Source organism: Phoca vitulina, unplaced genomic scaffold (genome assembly GCF_004348235.1).
Source record: "Phoca vitulina isolate PV1807 unplaced genomic scaffold, GSC_HSeal_1.0 scaffold40, whole genome shotgun sequence".
NCBI lineage: Eukaryota > Metazoa > Chordata > Mammalia > Carnivora > Phocidae > Phoca > Phoca vitulina.
This window is the reverse complement of record NW_022589743.1, coordinates 16,150,683-16,174,189: the sequence shown is the minus strand read 5'-3', so window position 1 is coordinate 16,174,189 and position 23,507 is coordinate 16,150,683. Positions and strand designations below refer to the sequence as shown.

General features: G+C 42.1%; 1 protein-coding gene across 3 annotated transcripts in view; it reads left to right on the top strand.

Moving 5' to 3' along the window:
• The window catches only part of AP2B1 (adaptor related protein complex 2 subunit beta 1), a 125,593-nt gene that overhangs the window by 93,987 nt on the left and 8,099 nt on the right, over positions 1-23,507 (top strand). For all 3 annotated transcript variants that reach the window (XM_032429313.1, XM_032429311.1, XM_032429312.1), the window contains 2 exons: positions 15,747-15,831; positions 16,787-16,873. In XM_032429313.1, coding sequence (XP_032285204.1) covers positions 15,747-15,831; positions 16,787-16,873 — 172 coding nt within the window. The remainder of the gene's footprint in view (positions 1-15,746; positions 15,832-16,786; positions 16,874-23,507) is intronic.

Here is a 23,507-nt window from a genome sequence, read left to right as displayed (position 1 = left end):
AGGGACAAGCAGACTCCCTGCTCACCACTTGGGGCTCAATCCCATGATCCTGAGATCATGACCCAAGCCAAAACCAAGAGTCAGACACTTAACAGACTGAGCCACCCAGGCACCCCCAATGTTTACATTATTAGGACTATACTTCAAAGCTGAGCTATGAAGTGTAATTATCTTTTTCTCCATAAAACTTTTTTGTAAGTAGTTGGATACTTACCTGTTAATACCTGTCTCTTCTTATTTGCTTAATTTTTTTGTGTTTTTAACCATAATTCAGTCCCAACTTCCCATGAGATCAGACCCTTCAAAAAGGTCTATCACTTTCACTTTCTTGAAGTCCCCTCTAGAGTCTTTTGACCTGCTCTATTCTGGACTGATTTTCTTATGTGTGAAAGATGGCTGTCATCCTGGGATCTCCCTTCATCATCACTCTGTGGTTCATTGCCTTCTCTCTTCTATGTTGGGTCTCCTATTATATGGTTCTTTTCTTTGATTACTTCCTCATTTTGATGAAAAACATCCTCCCTCTGGTAGCTTCCTGAGAATGGGTATGTAGAGAATAAAGTTTTTGAAGTTTCACATGTTTTAAAATGTCTTCTTCATACTTTCTGACAGTTTCTGTATATCTAGGTTAGAAATCATTTTGCTTCTAGTCTGATGCTATTCTGATTCTTGATTTTTTTTTTTTTTTTTTGCGCTGTGTTCTTTCTCATTTAAAGCTTTTAAGATCCTTTCTTTATCCCTCATATTGTGAAATTTCACATGATGTGCCTCTAGAGGTATCAGTCCCTTGTCACCCATTGTACTAGGTGACTCACTGGGCTCTTTCATAGTGGAAGCTTGTAACCCTTGGTTCTGGGAATTTTTTTTTTTTTTTTAACTTTTGTAGATCTCCCTTTATTTTCTGTTTCTCTTATTAGAAGTCTTTTCATTTGGATGTTGACCCTTCTGAGCCAATCCCTGTTTTTCCCTCTTATTTTCCATCTCTTTCTCCTTTTGCTTTACTTTCTAAAAACTTTTTATGGAAAATTCATAACATTACAAAAGTAAACAGAATAGTGTAATGAGTCCCTGTATACCATACCCATCGTTGAGCTTCAGTGATTATCTGTAGTTAATATTGTTTCATCTATACCCCTGTCCACAGCCCTACTCCATAATATTTTGAGGCAAATCTCAGACATACCATTTCATCTGTAAAATTTCAATATCTGCAGCAGGCCCTGAAAACGGTGTTGGGTCTGTCTGCCAGTAGATTCTGTGTGTTCTATCTGGGCATCTCTCTTTGGTCCTGATGATTCTTCTGTCCGTGGGTTGCAGGGAGGCCAGAGGAGGATCAGAGTGTGGCTTTCTAAACCATGAGACCCAGGACCAGAGTTCCAGTTTACTCATCACTGAGGGCAGCTGGAATCCTCTGTGTCAGTACTTTCACGTCTGTCTTCTTGGGCTGGCTTAATTCTTCCAAAAATTATCTTTGACTCTCTTGTCTAGAATATAAAGGCTTTATGCCAGCTTTTTGGCAGCTAAATTGGGAAAGATGGCTGGAGAGTCTCAGCATTCATTATGCATAAATTCACTGAATCCACCACCCCTCAGCCATGCCTGGCATCCCCCTCAAAGTATCATGTATTTTATCCTCTAAAAGAATTAATCTTCACTTTTTTTGCTGAGGGGCTAAGGTAGCATAGAGTGGTGGTGGGGATTTGGGACTCCAACAGCATCTTAATCCTTTTTCTTTTGACACTCCCTCCCTACATTTCCCCTCCATACAGTTCCAGACGTGCTGCCAGTCCTGAGCTTTTGAGAATTATGGTGGTGTTGCTGCTGATCCATGTCTTTTACAGACACCAAGATTTTGTTGCTATTGTATTTTTTTTCCTTCCCTATCTTTGTAATTTATACCTTTAAATTTTTTTTCTTTAATTATGGCAGAAATTGTTTCAGGAGAAAGAAATTTTCCTTGTGATTTTCAGTCTACTATCTTTACCTGAAAGTCTGATAGCACCTTTATAAAAATTCTTCCTTCTATAATTGGGAGCCTTAGAGGTAAACCTATGGATAAAGAATTGGGTTTCTCCTGTATATGGTGTTTCTTATCGATCACATAAGTATTGTTTGATAGGAGGATGAATATTAGCGAAAACGTCTCTCAGTTTTTTTCTTTGAAGGTCTCTTCTAAAACAACTTCTTTCATTTCAACCTTTGAATGATTAGGGCAGAAAGTGCTGAAGATCCCAGCTGCAAAGAACACAATCTTACAGTCCTATTTATTCATACCTTTAAGATCTTAGCCAAAAGGCTTTTTTTTTTTGCCAGTGTATGGCCTTGAGAAAATTCTGTCCCTTGCTACTCCTACATTTGAGTCGCAGCCTGTGAGACAATCAGTTGCAGATGGTGCCTGTCCCTGATATTTCATGGCTTACATATGTCAGTTCACACTCAGAAAGCCCACAGCTGTAGCTATTATACCAGAAAAACTGATAAATGCTTCCAAATGGAAGACCTTTTCAGCAGCTTCCATCAGATGAAGCTAACCAGATTGGCATTTGCTGAGTTTTCTTGACTGTTGTGCAGGCCAAACAAGTTCAGTGTTAAAAACCTCCTTTGGTCTTCCAGGATCCACAGTTGAGGACTGTGCACTCTGATTGCTTTTATGGGACTGCATGCTGCTTGAATAGCTGTGGAGTCCTTGAAGTGGTGGATTTTATGGGAACTATAAGAGATTCCCAGGTTGGACAGATAGATCCAGTGCTGAAAATAACCCCTGTAGACAGGACGAACCTGAAATATTCCATTAGCAATATGTAGGTCATGGAGGCTTGGTTATGAAGGATGAAAACATGTTACTACCAAAGAAAGAGAAAATTACTTTCTGTGATTGCTGCTTCAAATTTGATGTACTTTTCATGTCTTATCTGAGAAATTAGAGTATCTTATATACTACATATTGCTTTTTTACTAGGTTATCCCTGTTCAGAATACTCCTTATCCTTTTTATTAAGGTAATCAAGATTCTACTAAGCAGTATCTTTTGTCTTTCAGTCAACTACTGGCTTCTGAGACTCTCTTTTAGGATATATCTATTAATAGCAACTACCCTGTTTGAATAACTACCCGTAAGCAGTAGACAAGAAAGCAGAGGTGGTCCAGTGGATTGTAAATCTGGCGTCAATGGCAGCACACAGTTCCTGAAATCCAGAATTCAGTTCTCAAAACACCCAAGCTTGGGACCTAGTTCCTCATAAAAAAAAAAAAAAAAAGGGTCTCTGAGATCAGATTACTCAAGTAACAGAGGCCCAAGCTGCAAATCTTGAGCAAATAATGAATTTCACACAGTAGTTCTAAAGTGGTAATAAAAGTGATTTGTGGGTTTTCATCTATTAAAATCCCAGCCGTCTTTATATCGTGATGGTAAGTTAGGAGTCGATGAAAAATGGAATCAGTTTTGTGGTTTTGATTTGATAAATAATTGGAAAGTAGATGTAACCATGTGATCTTTATGCAGTAGGGGACTTTGAATTCTGAATAAAAAGTAGGTATCTCTTTCTAGTCCCTCTGTTCTCATTATGGCTGATAATCTTTATGCAAAGCCTTAAAGCTTTACACTACATCATGAGCTGGAATTAAAGAGAGCTCACTGGGATTTTTCTTAGCTGGATTGAAGCCCACTTGAGAGCCATATCCTGCCCTCATTCCTATTTACACTCATATTTTGCTGTAGCATCATGTTCAGTGAGATAAAAGAATTTGCTTTATTCACAATTTTTATGTAGGAGTTATGCAGAGGCTTCATGGTATTGAGGTCCATACACCTTGAAAATAAAACTTTCAAGCTCTATTTCTTTTTTTTTTTTTAAGATTTATTTATTAGAGAGAGCAAGAGGGGGAAGGGGCAAAAGGAGAGGGAGAGGGAGAGAATCTCAAGCAGACTCTGTGCTGAGCGGCAGAGCCCACTGAGGGGCTCCATCTCACAATCCTGAGATCATGACCTGAGCTGAAACGAAGAGTCAGACGCTTAACCGACTGAGCCACCCAGCCCCAAGCCCTATTTCTGATCGAGTTTACCCTATATTAGCAGTGATGGCATCTCAACATCTACATGAATACTACTAATGATTTACTACCCTAAAATGGCCCGTTCATCTTGAAACTGTTAAAAGTTATTTATATTGAACTAAAATATGTCTTCCTTTAAATTCTATGTGTAGATCCTAGTTCTATAGCTTGTGGTTTTATAGAACAAGTTTCTCTCTGAATCAAGGTTCATAGGGCCTGAAAATCAGTTAGGTGGGCCTATAATGAAAATATATTCAGTCTGAATTCATTTTCTCTTTCAGTCCACTTCAGGAATGCCTAAATTTATGGAAGGACATTTATTTGTGTGCACTGCAAATAGATGCCAGTTTTATTGTTCTAATTTTAAGTAGAAAAGGTGGTTAGAAATAGAGACACTGGTAAATGTACTTAGAATCAGTTGCAGTTGGAGACGAAGGAAAATATTATTTTTGAGAAGTGTGTGAATAAATGGTGGTCCTTGGTGGGGTAACAGTGTTCCTTTCCAGGAGCCATTGAAGGAGTCGGAAGGCTGAAAGCACAAAACTTCTCAATTCCATGGCTCATGCTCCTGAGAATGATTTCTGTCCCTTCTATGTCTGATCTGTTGCTCCAGTAAAACTAGTCAGAGCTGGCATCTGCGCGTGGTGTTCTGCCTGTTTGTCCAGGCATCTTGGAACCTGTCTGCCCTCCTTTTGTCTGCGTTAAGGTTTGATAATACAGTGGGGCAGAGCATGGGCACACCTGTGAACCCGTTTGATTTCTGATTTGCTGCTGACTAATCTGAGACTGTATGTTGATTACCTAGAACCTAGTTTAGGTTCTAGATCACTTTTAGCCTAGGATTTAAAAATGAGTATGTTCATTCTCTCTCATTATTGAGGTCTGTGAATTTCCATTGGGTCTTCTGTCTTACGACATACCAGACTGGGGTGTGGATTATCTAGTCACTTTAACTGGTAGTTTACTAGTCCTGTCTTCACTGTTTTGTGATTCAGTACAGTATGTGTTAAATTTATTTTTAAGTTTAACAGTAAGCCCTACATAGCAAACAGTTCATGCCATCACAGCAAATAGTATTCTGAGAGGCGGCAGCTGCAACCAAGGGCACATCAGCTAGATCTCTCAAGGGAAAGAGAGAGAAAGTGGTGCCTTTAGGTTTAGAGCCTATAGAGATCTGGCAGAACCTGTTTAAGGTGAGACCATAGGGTTTAGGGAACTGTCAGGCAGTCTGAAAGGCCTATGAAAATATTGCTGGCTGTTTTTGACAACTGAAACTGGATAGAATCATTCTGTTGTAGGCTGCTGGAGGAAGAGAGAATTTGGGGTTTGCAATAGAGGTTTCTGGATAGCAACCAGATTGGTCAAGATAGTATGGCAGGTAGGTTCTATATTGGCAGAAAGAGATCACATTTACATTTGCTGTAAGTTTCTGATTTATTTTGGGATGGCTGGGTGGCTCAGTTGGTTAAGCGTCTGCCTTCAGCTCAGGTCGTGATCCCAGGGTCCTGGGATCGAGTCCCACATCGGGCTCCTTACTCAGAGTGGAATCTGCTTCTCCCTGTGCCTGCTCGCTCTTGCTTTCTCTCTCTCTCTCTAATAAATAAATAAGAAATCTTAAAAAAAAAAAGTTTCTGATTTATTTTGCCTGACATCTAAAACTTCTTAAAAATGTGGGAGCTACCTGAAGCAGGAACAGATGCAGTGGATCTTAGCATTATTTTCCCTTGACCCAGGTTCCTTTTTTTTCCCCCCCCCACTTTTTTATTGTTATGTTAATCACCATACATTACATCATTAGTTTTTGATGTAGTGTTCCATGATTCATTGTTTGTGCATAACACCCAGTGCTCCATGCAGAACGTGCCCTCTTTAATACCCATCACCAGGCTAACCCATCCCCCACCCCCCTCCCCTCTAGAACCCTCAGTTTGTTTTTCAGAGTCCATCGTCTCTCATGGTTCTTCTCCCCCTCCGATTTCCCCCCTTCATTCTTCCCCTCCTGGTATCTTCTTCTATTTTTTTTTCTTAACATATATTGCATTATTTGTTTCAGAGGTACAGATCTGAGATTCAACAGTCTTGCACAATTCACAGCGCTCACCATAGCACATACCCTCCCCAGTGTCTATCACCCAGCCACCCCATCCCTCCCCCCCCACCCCCCCACTCCAGCAACCCTCAGTTTGTTTCCTGAGATTAAGGATTCCTCATATCAGTGAGTTGACTCAGGTTCCTTATGAGGCACACAGCTGCCCTCTCCAGTGACCCTGTCCACACAGGCATGGTTCTATCAGAGTTATGATGACTGCTTAATTTTTGCTATACCACTGCCCTGTTAGAGTCCCACCAATGTGGAAGAACTTGCACTGATACTTTTTTCTAATTGGAAAAGCCAAAATCCCAGCAGTGGTCTGTAGGGCCCTTTGTGATCTAGCCGTGCCTTTCCTCATTGATTGCATCTGGCCCACCTTTCCTACTCCACTGTGGCCACACTGGCTCCCAGGCTGACCCTCAGAATTTGCTGAATTTGCTGTTTCCCATGTCTGGAATGTTCCTTTTCCCAATCTGCATATCTGCATGGCTTACTTACCTCCTTCAGGCCTTTGCTAAAATAGTACCTTTTTAACAAGTCTTCCTCTGTCTGCTCCCAGTATTCTTGACCCTCCCTTACCCTTATTTTTCCCCAGAGCACTTATCCATGTTAAATACTGTTTAATGTGCTTATTCATTATCACCTTCACCTCCTCTCCCACTAGAATGCAAACTAAAAGGGCAGCAGTTTTTGTCTCTCTGGGTTTTTTCTGCACTGGTATTATCTCCCAGTGCCCGGAACAATAACAATGCCTGGCACACAGTACTTAATATTTGGTGTTGAATGAACTTTTTGTTTTCATTTAAGGAAGTGTTTACAAATATCAGATGCATGTGGTTCTTGAACCAAACTCAGCAAGGCCATCTCCTCATCTTAGCAAGCAGAGTATCCCCAGACACTGTCTCTGCCTGTTGTTTCGCAGTGGCCTTATAGCCTAGCCCTGACTCTGATTTAATGCCCTTTTACCTGGGTGGGTCTGGCCCTGGTCCCAATTTTTTTTTTTTTTAAGATTTTATTTTCCTTTTACCTGAGTGGGTCTAGCCCTGGTCCCAATTTTTTTTTTTTTTTTTAAGATTTTATTTTTAGGGCACCTGGGTGGCTCAGTCGTTAAGCGTCTGCCTTCGGCTCAGGTCATGATCCCAGAGTGCTGGGATCGAGTCCCACATCGGGCTCCCTGCTCAGCGGGAAGCCTGCTTCTCCCTCTCCCACTCCCCCTGCCTGTGTTCCCTCTCTCGCTGTGTTTCTCTCTGTCAAAGAAATAAATAAAATCTTTAAAAAAAAAAAAAAGATTTTATTCTTAAGTAATTTCTACATCCAACCTGGGGCTTGAATTTACAACCCTGAGATCAGGAGTCACATGCTCCACCGACTGAGCCAGCCAGGTCCCCCTCAGTCCCAATTTTACTCTGATCAGGGACTACAAGTGCAAATTCATTTTCTCTCAAGTGGGCAAAGCAAACAGAGTCTGTTGCCTCTTTACTCTGTTCATCAGTATTTGAAGGGGCAAGAGCACAGCACATTAATGGACCCTAATTCCAACATTGGAGATAACTAGGAAAATAGAATATGTTACTGTTCTAATATTTGGAGAACTTTTTCTGTTGCTAACCTATGTCTATGTGCCACTTTAAATAAAACAAATTACCACCATGCAACTATTTATTAAACTGCTATCCTAATTGCCTAAGACTATTTTGGATGATATTTTCAGAGTAAATTTGGAAGCTAACGGGTGCTCTATAAGTGTCTTAGGGCCTCAGAGAAAACCAAAATCATTTGAATGCCTATAGGAATTAGAGCTGAACAATTCCTTTTTACTGTGAGACTAGAAAGAAGCCTTTTTCATAATCCTGATAGACACAAAGCTACAGGGAGACAAATTTTAATAGGAAGAGCAAAAAAGGTTGTCTTTCGCCAATAGATATTCATTGTATTTTTTGCTCCATTCTTCGCTAGAAAACAATTTTTTCAAATACTCAGAACAGTCTAACTTTTGCCTTTAAAGGGAAAGAGAACAGTAAAGAAAATTTTAAAAGTTAATGGTCTAGCACTTTCCAACTCCAGAATTTTTGCACTTGCTATCAGAAGAGTTTACTTTGGTAGGAATGGGTGTGATTGTTTATAAATTCAGAGATAAGGAGTAAAAGGGCGAGACCCCTCTAGGCTGACATCCACTCTGGCGTGAGCTGTCATGAAGCTGGCGCTGTGCTTTCGGCCCGACCTGCGGTGCTTGTGCCTTGAGTGACTGCCACGGGTAGGCTGCTTTTTCTGCCTCCACATGGTCGTCTTGTGTGAACGTTGTGACCTATCCACAATGTTTCCAAATGGCTTTGAAGGAGAGGGGTTTCTTTTTTAAAGCAGTACTTGAGCGTCTGGTTTAAGTTTCAAAAGAATTACACAGTTTGATTCCAGTAGGTCTAACGCCGCTGCTGCTGCTTCGCCTGGGGGTCTTCCAGTGGACAGTCGTCATTCTGATTTACCCCTGCCCATACGAGATTTTGGCAGTTTAATCCAAGAGTCTTTTAAACCACCATCTATCCATACCACTTTACAATCTTCATCTTCTCTTTGGTGTTCTGGAGATTTAAGTTGGCCTGCGTTCTAATCTGTTCTAATTCGTGGTGTAAACTCTTTGGGAGTTTTTTGAGATTGAGATTAAGCAGATCTCCTGACGGGATGGGGACCACAGGAGGAGTCCTGGTTATTTTGGTTTCTTTTCACCTCCTTTCAAAACAGGGCCTCCTAAGAGAGCTTGGCTCTTAGGATCTCACTGCGGTTCTAAAGCCCCGTAATTATATATGCTACTAGAGGATTTACAGTTTAAGAGCTCATCTGGGGTCTGTTCAGAGCTTTCCTTTCCCTTCTAAGAGCTATTTGAACATAGAACCTTCAAATGCTGGAGTGCATGTTGTTGCCCAAGAGGGAATTAGAGACACGGCGCCACTGCTTTTAGCAGGAGATGGGGAACCTGTCACATTTTCCCTGTAAGGAGTTCCACTGTCCACGCACTCTTAACAATGAGAAGGTCCTAACCTTCTGAGGGTAAGCAAGTATGGCTTTTATCTGTGATACGCACCGGGCTGCTCAGTGGCCAGGTAATCCCAACTCATTTGTTGGGTGGAGTAAGAAAGAATATATAGCTAGAGGGTTCTTGTTTGAATCTCCTTCTTGGAAGTAAACTAAAGAAAGATGCTGTTCAAGTTCAAAATTTAATTAGTATCGGAAGGAAAGTAAATTGACACTTTCTGTGGCAGGTCTCCTGATTATTTCTGCTATATTTTTCACTGTAGTTTCTTTTCTCCTTTAAACTTCAATTTCTGAGAAGTCTCAGTTTATTGGTCAGTGGAGTTTGAAATGGAACACCGTGTTTATACTAAAGATGGTAGATACTTTTTTGGCATTGACCAGGAATGTAGAACTACAGCTAGTAACTCCAGCAGCTAGCAGAAAGAGTTACTTCTGCTTGAGTTTCAGACAACATACATCACACAGTTTGTGTGCCATTAAAAACCTGTCACTCAGAGCCATTCCCCGAGGATCTGTGGACTAGGTGGTGTGGTGCTTAAAACACATCTGAATCATCATTCCTCAGAGAACTGGAGATGGTTGGCGTCACTGCCTGGTCCTAGCTTGGACCAGCCTGCAAATAATCTTTCCAAAAGCTAAATGGAGAGGAGGAATGAAAGAAAAAAATATTCTTCAGAGACTTGGAAAGGTCACGAGTGACGTCGTGGAAGAGTGGATGATACACTCTCAGAGGTGAGCGTGTGCCATTTGCCTGGGTCTTTCCTGTGGCAGCGCCTCCTGCGGTTCTCTCTGTGCGAGGCCGCACTTACCAGAGTTCAGACCGAGTTCATCTCGTACCTTTTTATAGTACTTCTGAGTACACTGGGACACGGTTAGAATATTAATTTAGCCTGTTCGTCTCCAGCTGTGCACCATAAAGAGGCTGCAGCTACTGCAGCAGGCTCCCTATACTATGGAAGGAAACTAATTGCTGGTTACAGGCTGAAGCTGACAGGCTGCACTTTCCCCAGCAGCCACTGAAAGTAACTTTTAAAAATCATTATTATTATTAAGCATTTATAGCCCGCTCTTGTGTTTTCCAAGTGCCTCATAATCATTTCTACTTGCTCCTCCTGTTGATGTCCCTGAGAGGCAAGTTCATATTGTCATGGCCACATGTTGCACGTGACGGAGCAGAGGAATAGAGGATTAGGTCATCTGCTCTTTGGTACCATCTGTGATCTGTTTTAGGCATCCTCCAAGCAGAAGCTGAGGTGTGCATTCTGTTCCTTTGCCCATTGAATCTATTTCTTCACTGCTTGCCCTTAACATGGTGTGTATTATGGCTTTTATACTTTCTTGATGGAAACTTACAAGAAGAAATGTATTTTACACAGTACACACACAGAACACATAAAGCTGAAACAGTTTTGGGAAACATCACTTAACTCTTCATGAGATGCACTATGATACTTTCCATTTTATTTATTTTTTTTAAAGATTTATTTATTTATTTTGAAAGAGAGAGTCTTAAGCAGACTCCCCACTGAGTGTGGAGCCTGACGCAGGGCTCAATCTTACAACCCTGAGATCACAGTGACTTGAGCCAAAATCAGGAGTCGACGCTTAACTGACTGCACCACCCGGGTGCCCCTCTATTTTATTTTTTTATACCAGTTTCAACCCACTGTATTAATTTTAAGAAGCATCACTTGGTCATAATCCACAGTTTTTAAACACATCGCTAGGAGGTACTTGAAGCGAAGAATACATGTGGCACGTTTTTCCTGGAGCATCAGTCTTACTCAAAGGTAAAGGGATAAACACATTTTCATATTAAAACATATAGATGCATTATGGAATAGCATGGAACTTCAAAGAAATTTTGTTCTTATGGTGGGCTACTTCATATTATACCCCCAATCCTGACCCTTCCTGCTACTTCCACCTCAGTATATACGTCCATACTTTCCTCCTCTATTAAGGAGGTGCGCTAGAAAAAACTTGAAGTATTGTCCTTTTGGAAACTTTAGACCAAGTTTATGTTGTCTGAACCTAAATGGTTTTCAGGTACTTTGAGTAGTATATTTTACAGTTAGCATTCTTATTGAGTGCTCTGTACCAGTCACTGTTCTAGAAACTCAGAATATAGTAGTGAACAAGAGACAAAAACCCCTTCTCTCATAGCATTTATATTCTACTGGAGAGTGGGGTATGTGTGACACAGGGACAGGCGATAAACCAGCGAATAAGTAAAATAGTATGTCAGATGAGGGCAGTGGAGGAAAAATAAAGCAGAAACTGGGATAGGCAGCCCTGGAGTTAGAGATCGGGTGGTGTGATTTTATAAATACGTTGGTCATGGAAGACCTATGTGGAAAGATAATATTTGATTAAGCAAAGCTCTAAAGGAGGCCGGGAATGAGCCATGCAGATTTCTGGAGGGAGAGAATTGCAGACAGAAGATACAGCAAATGCACAAAGCCACGAGATAGCAGAGTACCTGTTACGTGCAAGGGAAAACAGCAGGCCCCCGTGGCTGCCATGGAGCTAGCAGGGAGAGAGTCACAGCACATAACATCAGAGAGGTAATAGGCTTCAGATTATAGGCAATTGTAACTTTGTATTCTGAGTGAGATGGGAAGTCATTGGAGGTTTGAGCAGAGAGGTATTTATGAGCTGACCCACATTTTAAGATCCCTCTGGCTGCTGTGTTGAGAATAGCCTGGGGAAGCTAAGTGTTATAGGGGGTGGAGGAGACAGGTGCAGAAGCAGGGGGACTATTAGAAGGCTTTGTGGTATTCTGTTTACTGTGTTTGGAAAGACAGCAGGAGGTTCTGTTTTGGGATGGGAGGGGAGATCAAGAAATTGGTTTGGGACATGTTCGTTTTGAGATACTAGTTATCCAGGTGAAGATACTAAGGCAGTTGGTGTATATATGTTCTGATTGATTTCCCATAGGCGAGCTAGGCATTGATTTTAAAGCTCTCGGAAAATAGTTCTCCAGCTTGTCTGGATTATGTCTTTCTATTCTGTAACTGTTAGGATGGTGAATTTCAAAATAAGAAAACTCTGAGGCAATCTATATTATACTCTTTAAGGCTGACTCTTTAAGGTTCTATTTGAGAGGAGCTGCCATCCAGGTTAGAAATGAACTGGCTTCATACTGTGTTTTTCCCTTGATTCTTTTTGGCCTAAACTCCTAAGGAGTGATTGGCATATCCTTGGAGAATCTAGTATTTGGGTTGTGATTTACTACCTATGTTATTCTTAGCATTGAGATGTTATTTTAGCTCAGTGATTTGAAATAAAAATAGCTTTTATCTGTCATCCCTGCCTCGTTGAGTTCCAATTTGCCATGTTAGTGGGATTATGTTATGCATACAGATGATAATAGAGGTAGAAAAGGGGTTGGGAAACCAGTGTTTCGTTCCATTTGCTCAACATCTTCCCCTTAATTTCATGCAGCAAATATCAAATATTTATGAAGCTGCTAGGATGCCAGTGAAAGTGAGAGCCCCTGCACTCAGAGCTCATTATGTTGTGGGTGAGGCAGATGTAAACAGTTACTTTATCTTGTGCTAGAAGTGTATGCACTGGGTGCTGTGGGGAGGGATTAGAGTTTTCCTGAGAAATCTTAAGCTTGAACTGAATCTTAAGATTAAATAGGTCTTTTTCAGACAGCTGAAGCTTCAGGAGAATATATTAAGCAGATAGAACAACATGTAAGAAGGTACAGAGCTGTGAGTTTCAGTGTTTTCACTTACGTCTAATATGGTTATCTTTTATTATGAAAAATTCTGAATAAATAGGTAAAAGAGATGGTGAACGAGGGAATTTTTCTTTCACAAACACTTGTTCTGTTACTTTCTGTAAGCCAGGCACCATTCTCAGTGCTTTGCTGCAGATGTTAACTTACTCTTCTCCTAGCAGCTCATGCATTGTCTCCATCTGCAGACAGGACCCTGAGCTGAGGACTGCTTGCCCAAAGTCACACAGCTAGTAAGTGTGCCGGGGTCAGAATTTGAAATCAGGTGGTCTGGTCTGGTTCCCAAACCACTGTGTCTGCTGCCTCTGATTTGGGTGTCCCAGCTTCTCAGAATTATTCTAGAGCAGAAGTCCAGGGATAGTCTTCAGGATGTCCTGGAACCCCTGATTGTATGTTAAAATGTTGCATGAACGTTTTTCAGGAAGAGGGTCCACAACTTCTATTTGTCAAAAGGGTCCCAGGGCAGAATGATTTAGTACTACTCACCTAGAGGAGTTTTTCATGTCTTTTCCATTGTTAAAGAGCTCCAATTAGAAGAAGGATTCCCTCAAAAGAACAAGATATTTACAAGCCTATTCAGACTTCTTAGCTGACATTGTTCTAAATTAATTGCTTATCTGGTTGATCTTCCTAGGGACTTTTTCCAGAATACACACACCAGGTCCCAGATTTAGATTGTTATTTACATGGGATGAAGCCCTGGCATCTGTTTTGAAAATCTCTCCAGGTGATTCAATATGTCTTTGATTAAGAACCACTAGTATAGAGGTGCCTGGGTGGCTCAGTCGGTTAAGTGTCTGCTTTCAGCATCATGATCCCAGGGTCCTGGGATAGAGCCCTGTGGCGGCTCCCTGCTCAGCGGGGAGTCTGTTTCTCTCTCTCCCTCTGCCCCTTCTCTCGCTCGCTCTTTTTCTCTCAAATAAATAAATAAAATCTTAAAAAAAAAAAAAAAAATCGCTAATATAATCCCCTGAAGGACAAAGATGATATTTTCCATACTCTTCATTGTATCTTAAATGCTTGGGACATAGTAAACCTTAATGAATGTTTGAATGAATGGCACATTGTGAAATAGACTGCTTTTTATTCAAAGATGATAGTAATGATAATCACTCGCATTTCACATAAGACCTTTCTATAACCCAGACAGGCTCACCTACACCACCCAGTTTTCCCTTCTAAATACCCTTTACAGAGCCTTGCACTACCTCAAGATCTTCTTGGTGCCCTTATTTGAAGTAAGAGTTCTTCTCTCATTGCTGAGTACTGGATGAATTAGAGAATACCTCTTTCCCGGCAGCCCGCAACTGATACAAATCTTTCCAAGTGGTGCTCTAGTGCATCTAAAAGGATGTTTGAGGACTTCTTCCCAGGGGTTAGTCACTCTGCTTATATTTACCAGACTCAAGCTTTTTGAGAATCGTGCTGTCTCAGCATTTTGGGCATCAGATTATGGGACATAGGTCAGAAACTCCTAGGGGATTTGTAATTGAAAAGCACAGGTTGCAAAGAAAGTAATTTGATGGGCTCTTCTGGGAGAGAGAGAAGAGAAAGATGGTGTCAAGTAGACATAAGCACGTTATAAAGAGGAAATAAAGGTACTATTGAAGCTGGGGGAGATGAGTTGATAATAAGCACAAAAGAACTGGAAGAACTTGAAAAAAGCATATTTGGATCCCATAGCCAAAGTTTTGATAAAGAACTAGATATGCTGTTGAAGTGTAGACATTGGCCCCTAAGGGGCAGGGGGATAGCACTTTTTTACTTTATTTGCTTAGAGCAAAATAAACAAGAAATAGGCATGGTTACCAATTATAGGACTTGCCCAGAGAAATGTTTTCCAGTGATGCCAAGAGCATAGATGGGAGAGTTATTAGTGACAGAAACCAGTGGGAAATGGTGGTTTAGAGCAGTTCTCCTCCTCCTCCTCCTTTCCCTTCGTACAGTCTGTGGTTTTTGTAATGTGCTGCAGTGAAACCTGCCTGTTTCTGAGTATATACACCAATTAGTGTCACCCCTGAATAAAAGTACTTAGTGTAGCCTTTTAGAACTACAAACAGCATGCTCTGAACTGAAGGGGCCGTGGTAGAATCGCAGCCTACCTAAATCAGAAGCTCGTATTGTGAGGAGAAAATGTATTTCTTCGCTTGCGGCTTTTCCTTCTTCTAGTCATCAGATTTAACAGTGGTTGACCCAGCAAGCTTTTTCCAACTGTAGGGCTTAAGAAATAAGATTTTATAAGAGAAACAACTTTAAAACTTGCATCTGGGGCGGGGGTGGGGGCTGTATGGCACCATTTACTTTGGAAAGAGGAAAAAATAAAGGTTTAGAGTCAAATTTGCATTTGATCCTGGTTCTTCTGTGCACTAGCAGTGTGACCCTGGATGTCACTTAATCTTTCTGAACTTCCATTCCTCGTCTGCAAAATGAGAGGGGAATGACACCTACTTTGGGATATTAATGAGAACTAGAAGTAATATCATTAATAGTACTTAGTAAGTGGTAACAGGAGCTACTATTAATAACCATCGAAACAAATAATAACAGAATGGGTTATTCTGGGTGCAGAACTTGTGCCTTCAGTTTATCCCTCCAGGGGCTCCTTCTGGAAAGAGGTAGAGTTGCGGGTTCTCAGAGTGCTCCAACAGTGGAATGAGTAAGGATGTGCTTTGCAGCCTATGGGCTGGTAGGTCTTGATCTGGGGAGTCCTGCAACTGTCTAAAAGAGGAAGGAAATAGAGTGATATATTTCTAGACACATACCTCTCTTTCCCTCCTACCTGGCTTCCTATGATGTCCTAATTTTCCCTCGTTACTGTCCTGGCAGGTGGCTGTGAAAAACAATATTGATGTCTTTTACTTCAGCTGCCTCATCCCACTCAATGTGCTTTTTGTAGAAGATGGCAAAATGGGTAAGTACATCCTCCTGTCCTTCTGCCAAATATACCTTTGCCCTTCCTCTGAATGTCAGGCCGAGCATAGCCCAGAAGTACAAGTTCTTTTGAGATTTTTTTTTTTTTTAAAAAAAGGGAGGGGGGGTAAGGCTGTTTTAAAGGTCTACTACTTGCTAATCATATTTATTCTCCTGAGTCACAGTTGGTCTTGCCTTGCTGTTGGTCTCTATATCACATTGCCAGTTATCTGAATAATCCAGTCACTGCAGCACAGAGTAAGTGGTTTGGTGACAAGGAGATGTGGATTTGAATCTCACCTTGGCTGTGTATTCGCTGTGTGATTGTGACAAGGTGCTTAACTTTTCTGAGTCTCCGTTTGCAAGTTTGCAAAGCAGAAATAGTTACTGTAAAAGCTGGATGAGATAATATATGCAAATTGAGCACTTAGCCAGCCCTGTACTAAGTTCTTACTGTCTCAAAATAAGAATTCAATAATTTGTAATAAACATTAATAATCCCCATGTGGTTGTTGACGTTTCTCTCTTCCCCTACTTATGAAACCACCATCTAATAAAACTCACTTATACTGGTACATATTAATTGTATTGGCACTTAATTGATTTGATTCTTACAGTGGCTCTTTGGGTAGGGAGGACAGATGTAATTACATATGATGAAATTAAGGATCAGAAAGATCACAAGAGTTACCCAAAGCCATGAAATAGGAAAACAGTGGAGCCAAGACTAAACTCTAGATGTCAGTTTCTCCCGGTGTATCTTAGTGCTGCTGATACGACATTAATTGATGTGGAGTGTAGCACCTCTGCATAGCTAAGAATTGGCTCCAGTTCCAGGCCGCTCCTGGATATATTGTAAGAGCCAGAACTCCAAAAGAGAAATTATGTAAGGCACCAGAAATCAGACTATCGACAGACTGTGCACACTCTTCCTTTCCCTCTGCTTCCCCATACAGAGCGCCAGGTCTTCCTTGCCACATGGAAGGATATTCCCAATGAAAATGAACTTCAGTTTCAGATTAAGGAATGTCATTTAAATGCTGGTGAGTAATGACTGAATTTCATGTGCATCTTATTAGATATTTGAAAATTTTGTCTTAACTCTTCTTTCCACATCTACCTGTTTCTGGTGGTTGTATGGTAGATATTTGACTTGTAAACTTCTCTTTAAAAACTTCAGGTACTTTGATACAGGTACTAGATTACTTCCAAGCTAACAGATTTCAGAAACAAACTAGGATGGGTCCATCCACCCAGTTCTTCAGTAGTCAAACCCGTGTTAGTCGTGTTATGTGTGCATCGTCCTGTGAGCCTCAGGTGACTGAAGCACCAGTTGAGGATGTGCCCCTTCCCGGGAATTAAAAGGACTCTCTCCTTCTGTATCAACCTGTGGTATTGGAAGAAAGGTGACTCTCTGAGATCCTTAGGTAGAATCTTGTGTTTGTTACTAAACAAAAATACATCATAGTTGATTAAATTAGCCTTTTTTTAAGGGGCGCCTGGGTGGCTCAGTCGTTAAGCGTCTGCCTTCGGCTCAGGTCATGATCTCAGGGTCCTGGGATCGAGCCCCACATCGGGCTCCCTGCTCAGTGGGAAGCCTGCTTCTGCCTCTCCCACTCCCCCTGCTTGTGTTCCCTCTCTTGTGTCTCTCTCTGTCAAATAAATAAACAGAATCTTAAAAAAAAAAAAAATTAGCCTTTTTTTACTTGCCTTGTGTCAGCTTTCATAGGATGATACTAACCTCTTTAATCATCATTAAAAAGCCCCAGACCCTTCTGTAGTTCATTTTATTACTATAATAGAACATCAAAGCAGTAACCCAAGAGGAGAAATAGTAGCTATCAATCCCTAGCGCTTGATAGTGATAGGGCTTGTTTCACGAAGTTTCCTCGGGAATGGAGGGGCCCTGAGCTCCGCATTGTCCTGCCTTGGTCCTAGTCACTCTTTTTTGAGACTAGTGCACGGCTTTCTGAGTTTGAATGAAAATGAGCCTTGGTGCTTAGTCAGTACTTTCTCTTTCTTTTATCTATTTTCTTCTTGTGTGTTGGTGGTTCTCGTCTGGGGTTTTCGGCGTGCTGCCATCCCAGTGTCACTAGAGCGTTTCACTGGGAGGAAGAGGCAATATGGGATTACAGAGAACGGGGAGAAACTCACGGTCCTCTCATTCCAACCTTTTCTTTTTAACTTTTGTCTTTTGGGGCTCTGCGATGTATTCATCCTCTGTGTTCAGACAAATCTTCTCTTACGGGGCTTCTCCTGAGCCTTTGGAGAGGTGTCTGAGCAGATAGTCTTCTATAATTTCCATTGTAGTAACTACTAAGTTGATTCTCTTCAGGAACACCACACATCTGCCTTCTTCCTAACATATTCTTGGTCTAGGTTTCTCACCCTGACTGGTTTTGTATGTATGTATATTAAAATCTACATTTTTGCTGCATTTTCACCAAAAAATCATACTCAAATTGAGCTGCTTTTGGTGCCATATTCTAGGTAGATGACAGTGTTATCTGCCCTCTCTGAGGTTCACAGTCAGTTACCACAAACCTCATTTCATGAGTGTAGTAGGAGCTTGGGTAGCCTTCCAAGGTATAAGCTGTGCTTCAGGAAGCTGTCAGGTGTAGAATCCAGAGTGGCTCCTGGTGAGAACCAGAGCAGATCCTGTTAGGCAGCTTCCGTACCCAGCTTGGAAGAGATCCTTCATTGTAGTCACTCTTGTGGTAGTTGGTCCTATGGCAACATTTCATGTATTGCTCTCCTGAGAACACTTGTCCTTCAAAGAATAAAAGGGGGTTCTGTGTCAGTTAAAGCTGAAAAATGTAGCATGTGATGGGCCCCTGCTAGAAGTTGCCATTGCATGTGAGTGCACATAAAAGCTGAGGAGTCTGCCATTGAGGAAACATGTTTAACTCAATGTGAACTGAATTTATGGACCATGGAATTTAAAATTGCAAAATGCTTATTTTTAACATCTTGTGAAACACCAGTGTTCCTTTTTTTTTTTTTTTTTTAAAGGTTTTCTTTTTAAGTAATCTCTACACCCATCGTGGAGCTCAAACTCACACCCCCGAGATCAAGAGTCGCTCGCTCCACTGACTGAGCCAGGCAGGCGCCCCAACACCAGTGTTCCTTGAGCATGATCTGGGGAACACTAGCCTATAGAGAACAAAAAAAAAACGCACAGAATAATTGGAAAGAAGATTTGGTTTCAGGGGCGCCTGGGTGGCTCAGTTGTTAAGCGTCTGCCTTCAGCTCAGGTCATGGTCCCAGGGTCCTGGGATCGAGCCCCACATCGGGCTCCCTGCTCAGCGGGAAGCCTGCTTCTCCCTCTCCCACTCCCCCTGCTTGTGTTCCCTCTCTGGCTGTCTTTCTCTCTGTCAAATAAATAAAACCTTTAAAAAAAAAAAAAAAAAGATTTGGTTTCAGACATCCAGTATGAAAGGGAAATGCTTTTTCGAAAAGAAAAGAGAAGTTTGGATGACTGAGGGTTTTAGTCTGGCCTGCCAAAATAATAGAAAAGATCCCCCTGCTTCCAGATTGGAGTTCTGAACCCTTATTGAACCTTGGTGTACATTTATGATCTTGCCAAAGAGGAGGTGTCTGGCCTTCCTCCCAGTGGGGCTGTGTCCTCTGCTGTAGCCTGGCACAGTTTCTCAGCAAACTCAGTTCCGATCAGTTCTGCCATGGCTTCATGCCATGCCTCACTGCCTCGGGTGCTCCAAATACCAGCAGATCGGTTTCTCAGTGACACACCACTTTATGGCCGCGCCGCACATGCAGTGGAAGGGACAGCGGCCACTTTTGTTTTCTCTGAGAGCCCAAGGCCATCATTTTCCCACACGAAATCACTGCTAATCTTGCAAGACCACTTCCTGCAACTAATCCTTTCTAGCTTTTCCTCTGCATCCATCCCAAGGTCTGGAGTGGCCTGGCCGTTACATTTCCTTCCAGTCCTGAGGGCTCTATTAACAGTATGTTTCCAGGTTTAGTGCCTTCTGATTCAACACCCTGGGTCTAGCTGGGAGCTAAAAATACCATCCTTTCCAGCTGATCTGCCCTAATCACAATAGCACCAACACTTTAAATAGCTTTTCTGTGCCAGAGTAGACATTTGACAGATGGAACTAACACTCTGAGGGCTATAGGAAGTCACAGGCTTTAAGGACTTTACCAACCTAGCCTTCTGCCTTTTCTTTTGCTCTTCCATTTCTTTCTAGAGAAGAAACAAGAAACCCTCTTCCCAAGCCTTAATAATTAATCAGATCTTAATAGAAAGGTATGTATGTAGGGGAGCTTGTGGTACCACTGGTTGTATAATACTAGAAAATTTTAAATCTTGAAGGCACTAACGTATGGGCCTCCCTGCTTCCTAGCACTTGTCATCTCTTTTGGTGTCAAGAGTTCTGCATGAATCTGTTTTGCAGCCTACCATCATAGCTACGTTTGGGGTTAGCATATGTCTGGGACCACTGTCTTAACTGCACAAGAACTAGTTGTAGCTCTAGAAAGGAAATCTTTCTGGCAAGCAGTCTACAAGCCTGTTTTTTTAAATTGTTTATTCTGAAAAGCTCAGTGGCATATTGTGTCTCTAAACACTAGTTAGGCACTACAGTAAGGGACGGATCTTTCTTCTGGTGTGGGGACTTAGGTAGGGGTGAGTTCTGTTTCTCTGGTTTGCTGTAATCCTCCCTATCTTTGGGACATTTCATAAATGAAATGCTTCGCTGGCCAGCACTTAAATATAGTTTGGTTGCTCAAGCAGTAAAAAGTATTGTTTTTGGCAGTCATACTAGTTTTGGATTTGGTTGGCCCCAAGTGCAAATTTCCCCTTTCCACTCTCTAATACGAGTACCATCCTCCCTCTTATTGCTTCTGGAAGAAGTGTGACCTTAGCTAAAGTAGGAAGATGAAGACCACATTCACACCTCCTCAGAGTTTAGGCCCAGTTTCTCAGAGCAAACTCAAAGAGCCAACTTTGGGAAAGAAGACGAACCAGAAGAAATCACAACTAGAAGCAAATATAAACCTATTTGACAGCTTTTCTTATTCTCTCCTTTGGGGCAGAGCTCCGTGTCTTTACATTTCCTTCTCATTCTCAGATTCTCACAACAGTGGTAAGATTACATCTGATTTCCCAGGAGTTCAGGTGTGTAAAAGGAAAAACTATGCTATCTTGTCAAGAAGTGTATCCCAGTCAAGAGGCACTTGGCTGGCTCAGTCGGAAGAGCATGCGATTCTTGTCCTCAGGGTCGTGAGTTTGAGCCCCGCGCTGGATGTAGAGATTACTAAAAAAAAAATAAATAAATAGGGGCGCCTGGGTGGCTCAGTTGTTAAGCGTCTGCCTTCGGCTCAGGTCATGATCCCAGGGTCCTGGGATCAAGCCCCACATCGGGCACCCTGCTCTGCGGGAAGCCTGCTTCTCCCTCTCCCACTCACCCTGCTTGTGTTCCTGCTGTCGCTCTCTCTCTATGTCAAATAAATAAATAAAATCTTTAAAAAATAAACAAACAAACAAACTTAAAAAAAAAATGTATCCCAGTGTGGCTGGGAAGCCTCCTTACATCTGGTTCCCATTGGTATTCTTAACAGGAACATTTAGCATAGTCTCATTACCCTTTCATCTCTATATCCTCAAGCTCAAACCTAATATCTAAGATTTATAAAAATTGGGCACCTGGTTGGCTCAGTTGGTTGGGCATCTGCCTTTGGCTCGGGTCATGATCCCAGGGTCCTGGGATTGAGTCCCATGCCAGGCTCCCTGCTCAGCGGGGGCCTGCTTCTCCCTCTGCCTGCCATTCTCCCTGCTTGTGCGCTCTCTCTCTCTTTCTCTCAAACAAAATCTTTAAAAAAAAAATTGACTCACACATACTTATGTTCTAGAGCCCTCCCTTCATTTAGTCTTCTGGTAGAAATTCTATACAGCCATTCTGTAGGAGCAGAGCCAGGTCTCTGGCCAGAATGTTTCCTAAATGAATTAAAGTTTACCTTCATTCAACTTGTTTGTTCTACCTGGCTGTTTGCCCCATTTTCTAATTTTGGAAGGCTGAATGTGTTTGTGTGCTTCCATTTCTTAGCCTGTCATCTCTTCCGTAAGTGGTGACATGACGAGAAGTCTGTAGGAACCTGGGCTTTGCTATATACACAGTCTAGAATATGTCTGTGCCTGTGCAGCAAGGCGGCTCTTCAGTAAAGGCTCCTGTGTGTGTGTTCTGTTTCCTTGGAAATGGGCAGGAGCCTTGAAAGTTAGGAATGGATTTTACAACTTAAAACAAGCCCCCCATGTCTTAAAACAAGACATTCCTGTCAAAACGCATTAGCCAAACGCCAGCTGGTGGTGTTGCCTAGCAGCTCAGTCTAAGCTGCAAGAGCCCTTCATTATGGGAACCAAGGTGGCAGAACTGCCTGACCCCTGAGAAGGTGATTAAAAAGCACGTGGAGGCCCGCTCCTCCACGTATTGCATATAACGACCCAGAGATAGACTTTTGAGCTCCTCAAAGATAGCCGGTTCTTAAGCTATAGCTGCTCTGCTTGGTGTTGGTGAAAACCTTGGAGGAAAAAGGGAAAGAGTCAAGTCACAACTAAATGTGGTGCAGATGTTTAGTGACTGGCCTTTTGTGCCTCCTCCCCTGAGCTCTCATTGGTTTGAATGTGAGGAAAAGACATGAGAGGAAGAACTGCTTCCAAAATTAGCCAGCATCCAAGCAGATGGGGGTTTCTAATGCCGATGGCAGTACATCTATCTCGGCATCTCCAGCCCCAGAGTCAGAGGCTTCTTCACGGGGGTTGATGGCAAGTACCTCTTATATCCCAGGTACCGTGGGAAGCACAGCGATGAAAAACTCCAGGGTCCCTATGCTCAGAGAGCTTCTCTAGGAGAGGAGGGAGGCCAGCCATCATGGCATCCTTTTCCTAGAGAGCACAACAGAATAGGATGGATTTTTATGTGGAGAATTCCTGAAGTCAGCACAAGTAATTTCGAATTCTCATCAGAAATGAACATCCTAAACTTATCAACAAAGAAGCAGTGTTTATCGTCTCTATTCTTCAAGTTTCTTTCTCTGATGCTTCGGCATCTCTCCTCTTAGCAGTGAGAGAACAAGGAGAGCGAAATGACCTTTCATTGCAGACCTTCGTGTCTCTTTGATGTGGTAGTCACAGGGAGGACCCCAAACACCAACCTGTTCTCACCCTGGGTTGGTGACTCCAAAGGCCTCTGCTGTGACAGCTCAGGGTATATTCTGCCTGGTGGCAGTCATCTTAGCACAACTTCATGCTTTCTTAGTCTTTTGTTGAGACTTTTTCTTTATTTATTTGGAGGCATGATATTCCCTGCAGGCTTAAGAAATCTTTTTTTTTTTTTAAGCATCCAGGTTAATAAACTTGACTTGCAGGATTTCTGCAACTCTGTGCCCTTTTCTGATCCTGGCACATGAGTCCAGAGTGGCTCATGGTGAAGTAGAGAGTAAATGTGGATTTGGTCATCTGTCTGTGTGTCCCTTTGGTCATCAGTCTGTGTATCCCTGTAGCTCTGGGATCAGTGTTCCAGAAATGAATGCCAACACGGCAGTCACCGTGGCACCACCCATACACCCATTGCTGTCCTTGCCTTCTTCGGAGCATTTTTATCTGTGTAGCACCTAGTTTAAGACTACCCACTCTGCGGGGCGCCTGGGTGGCTC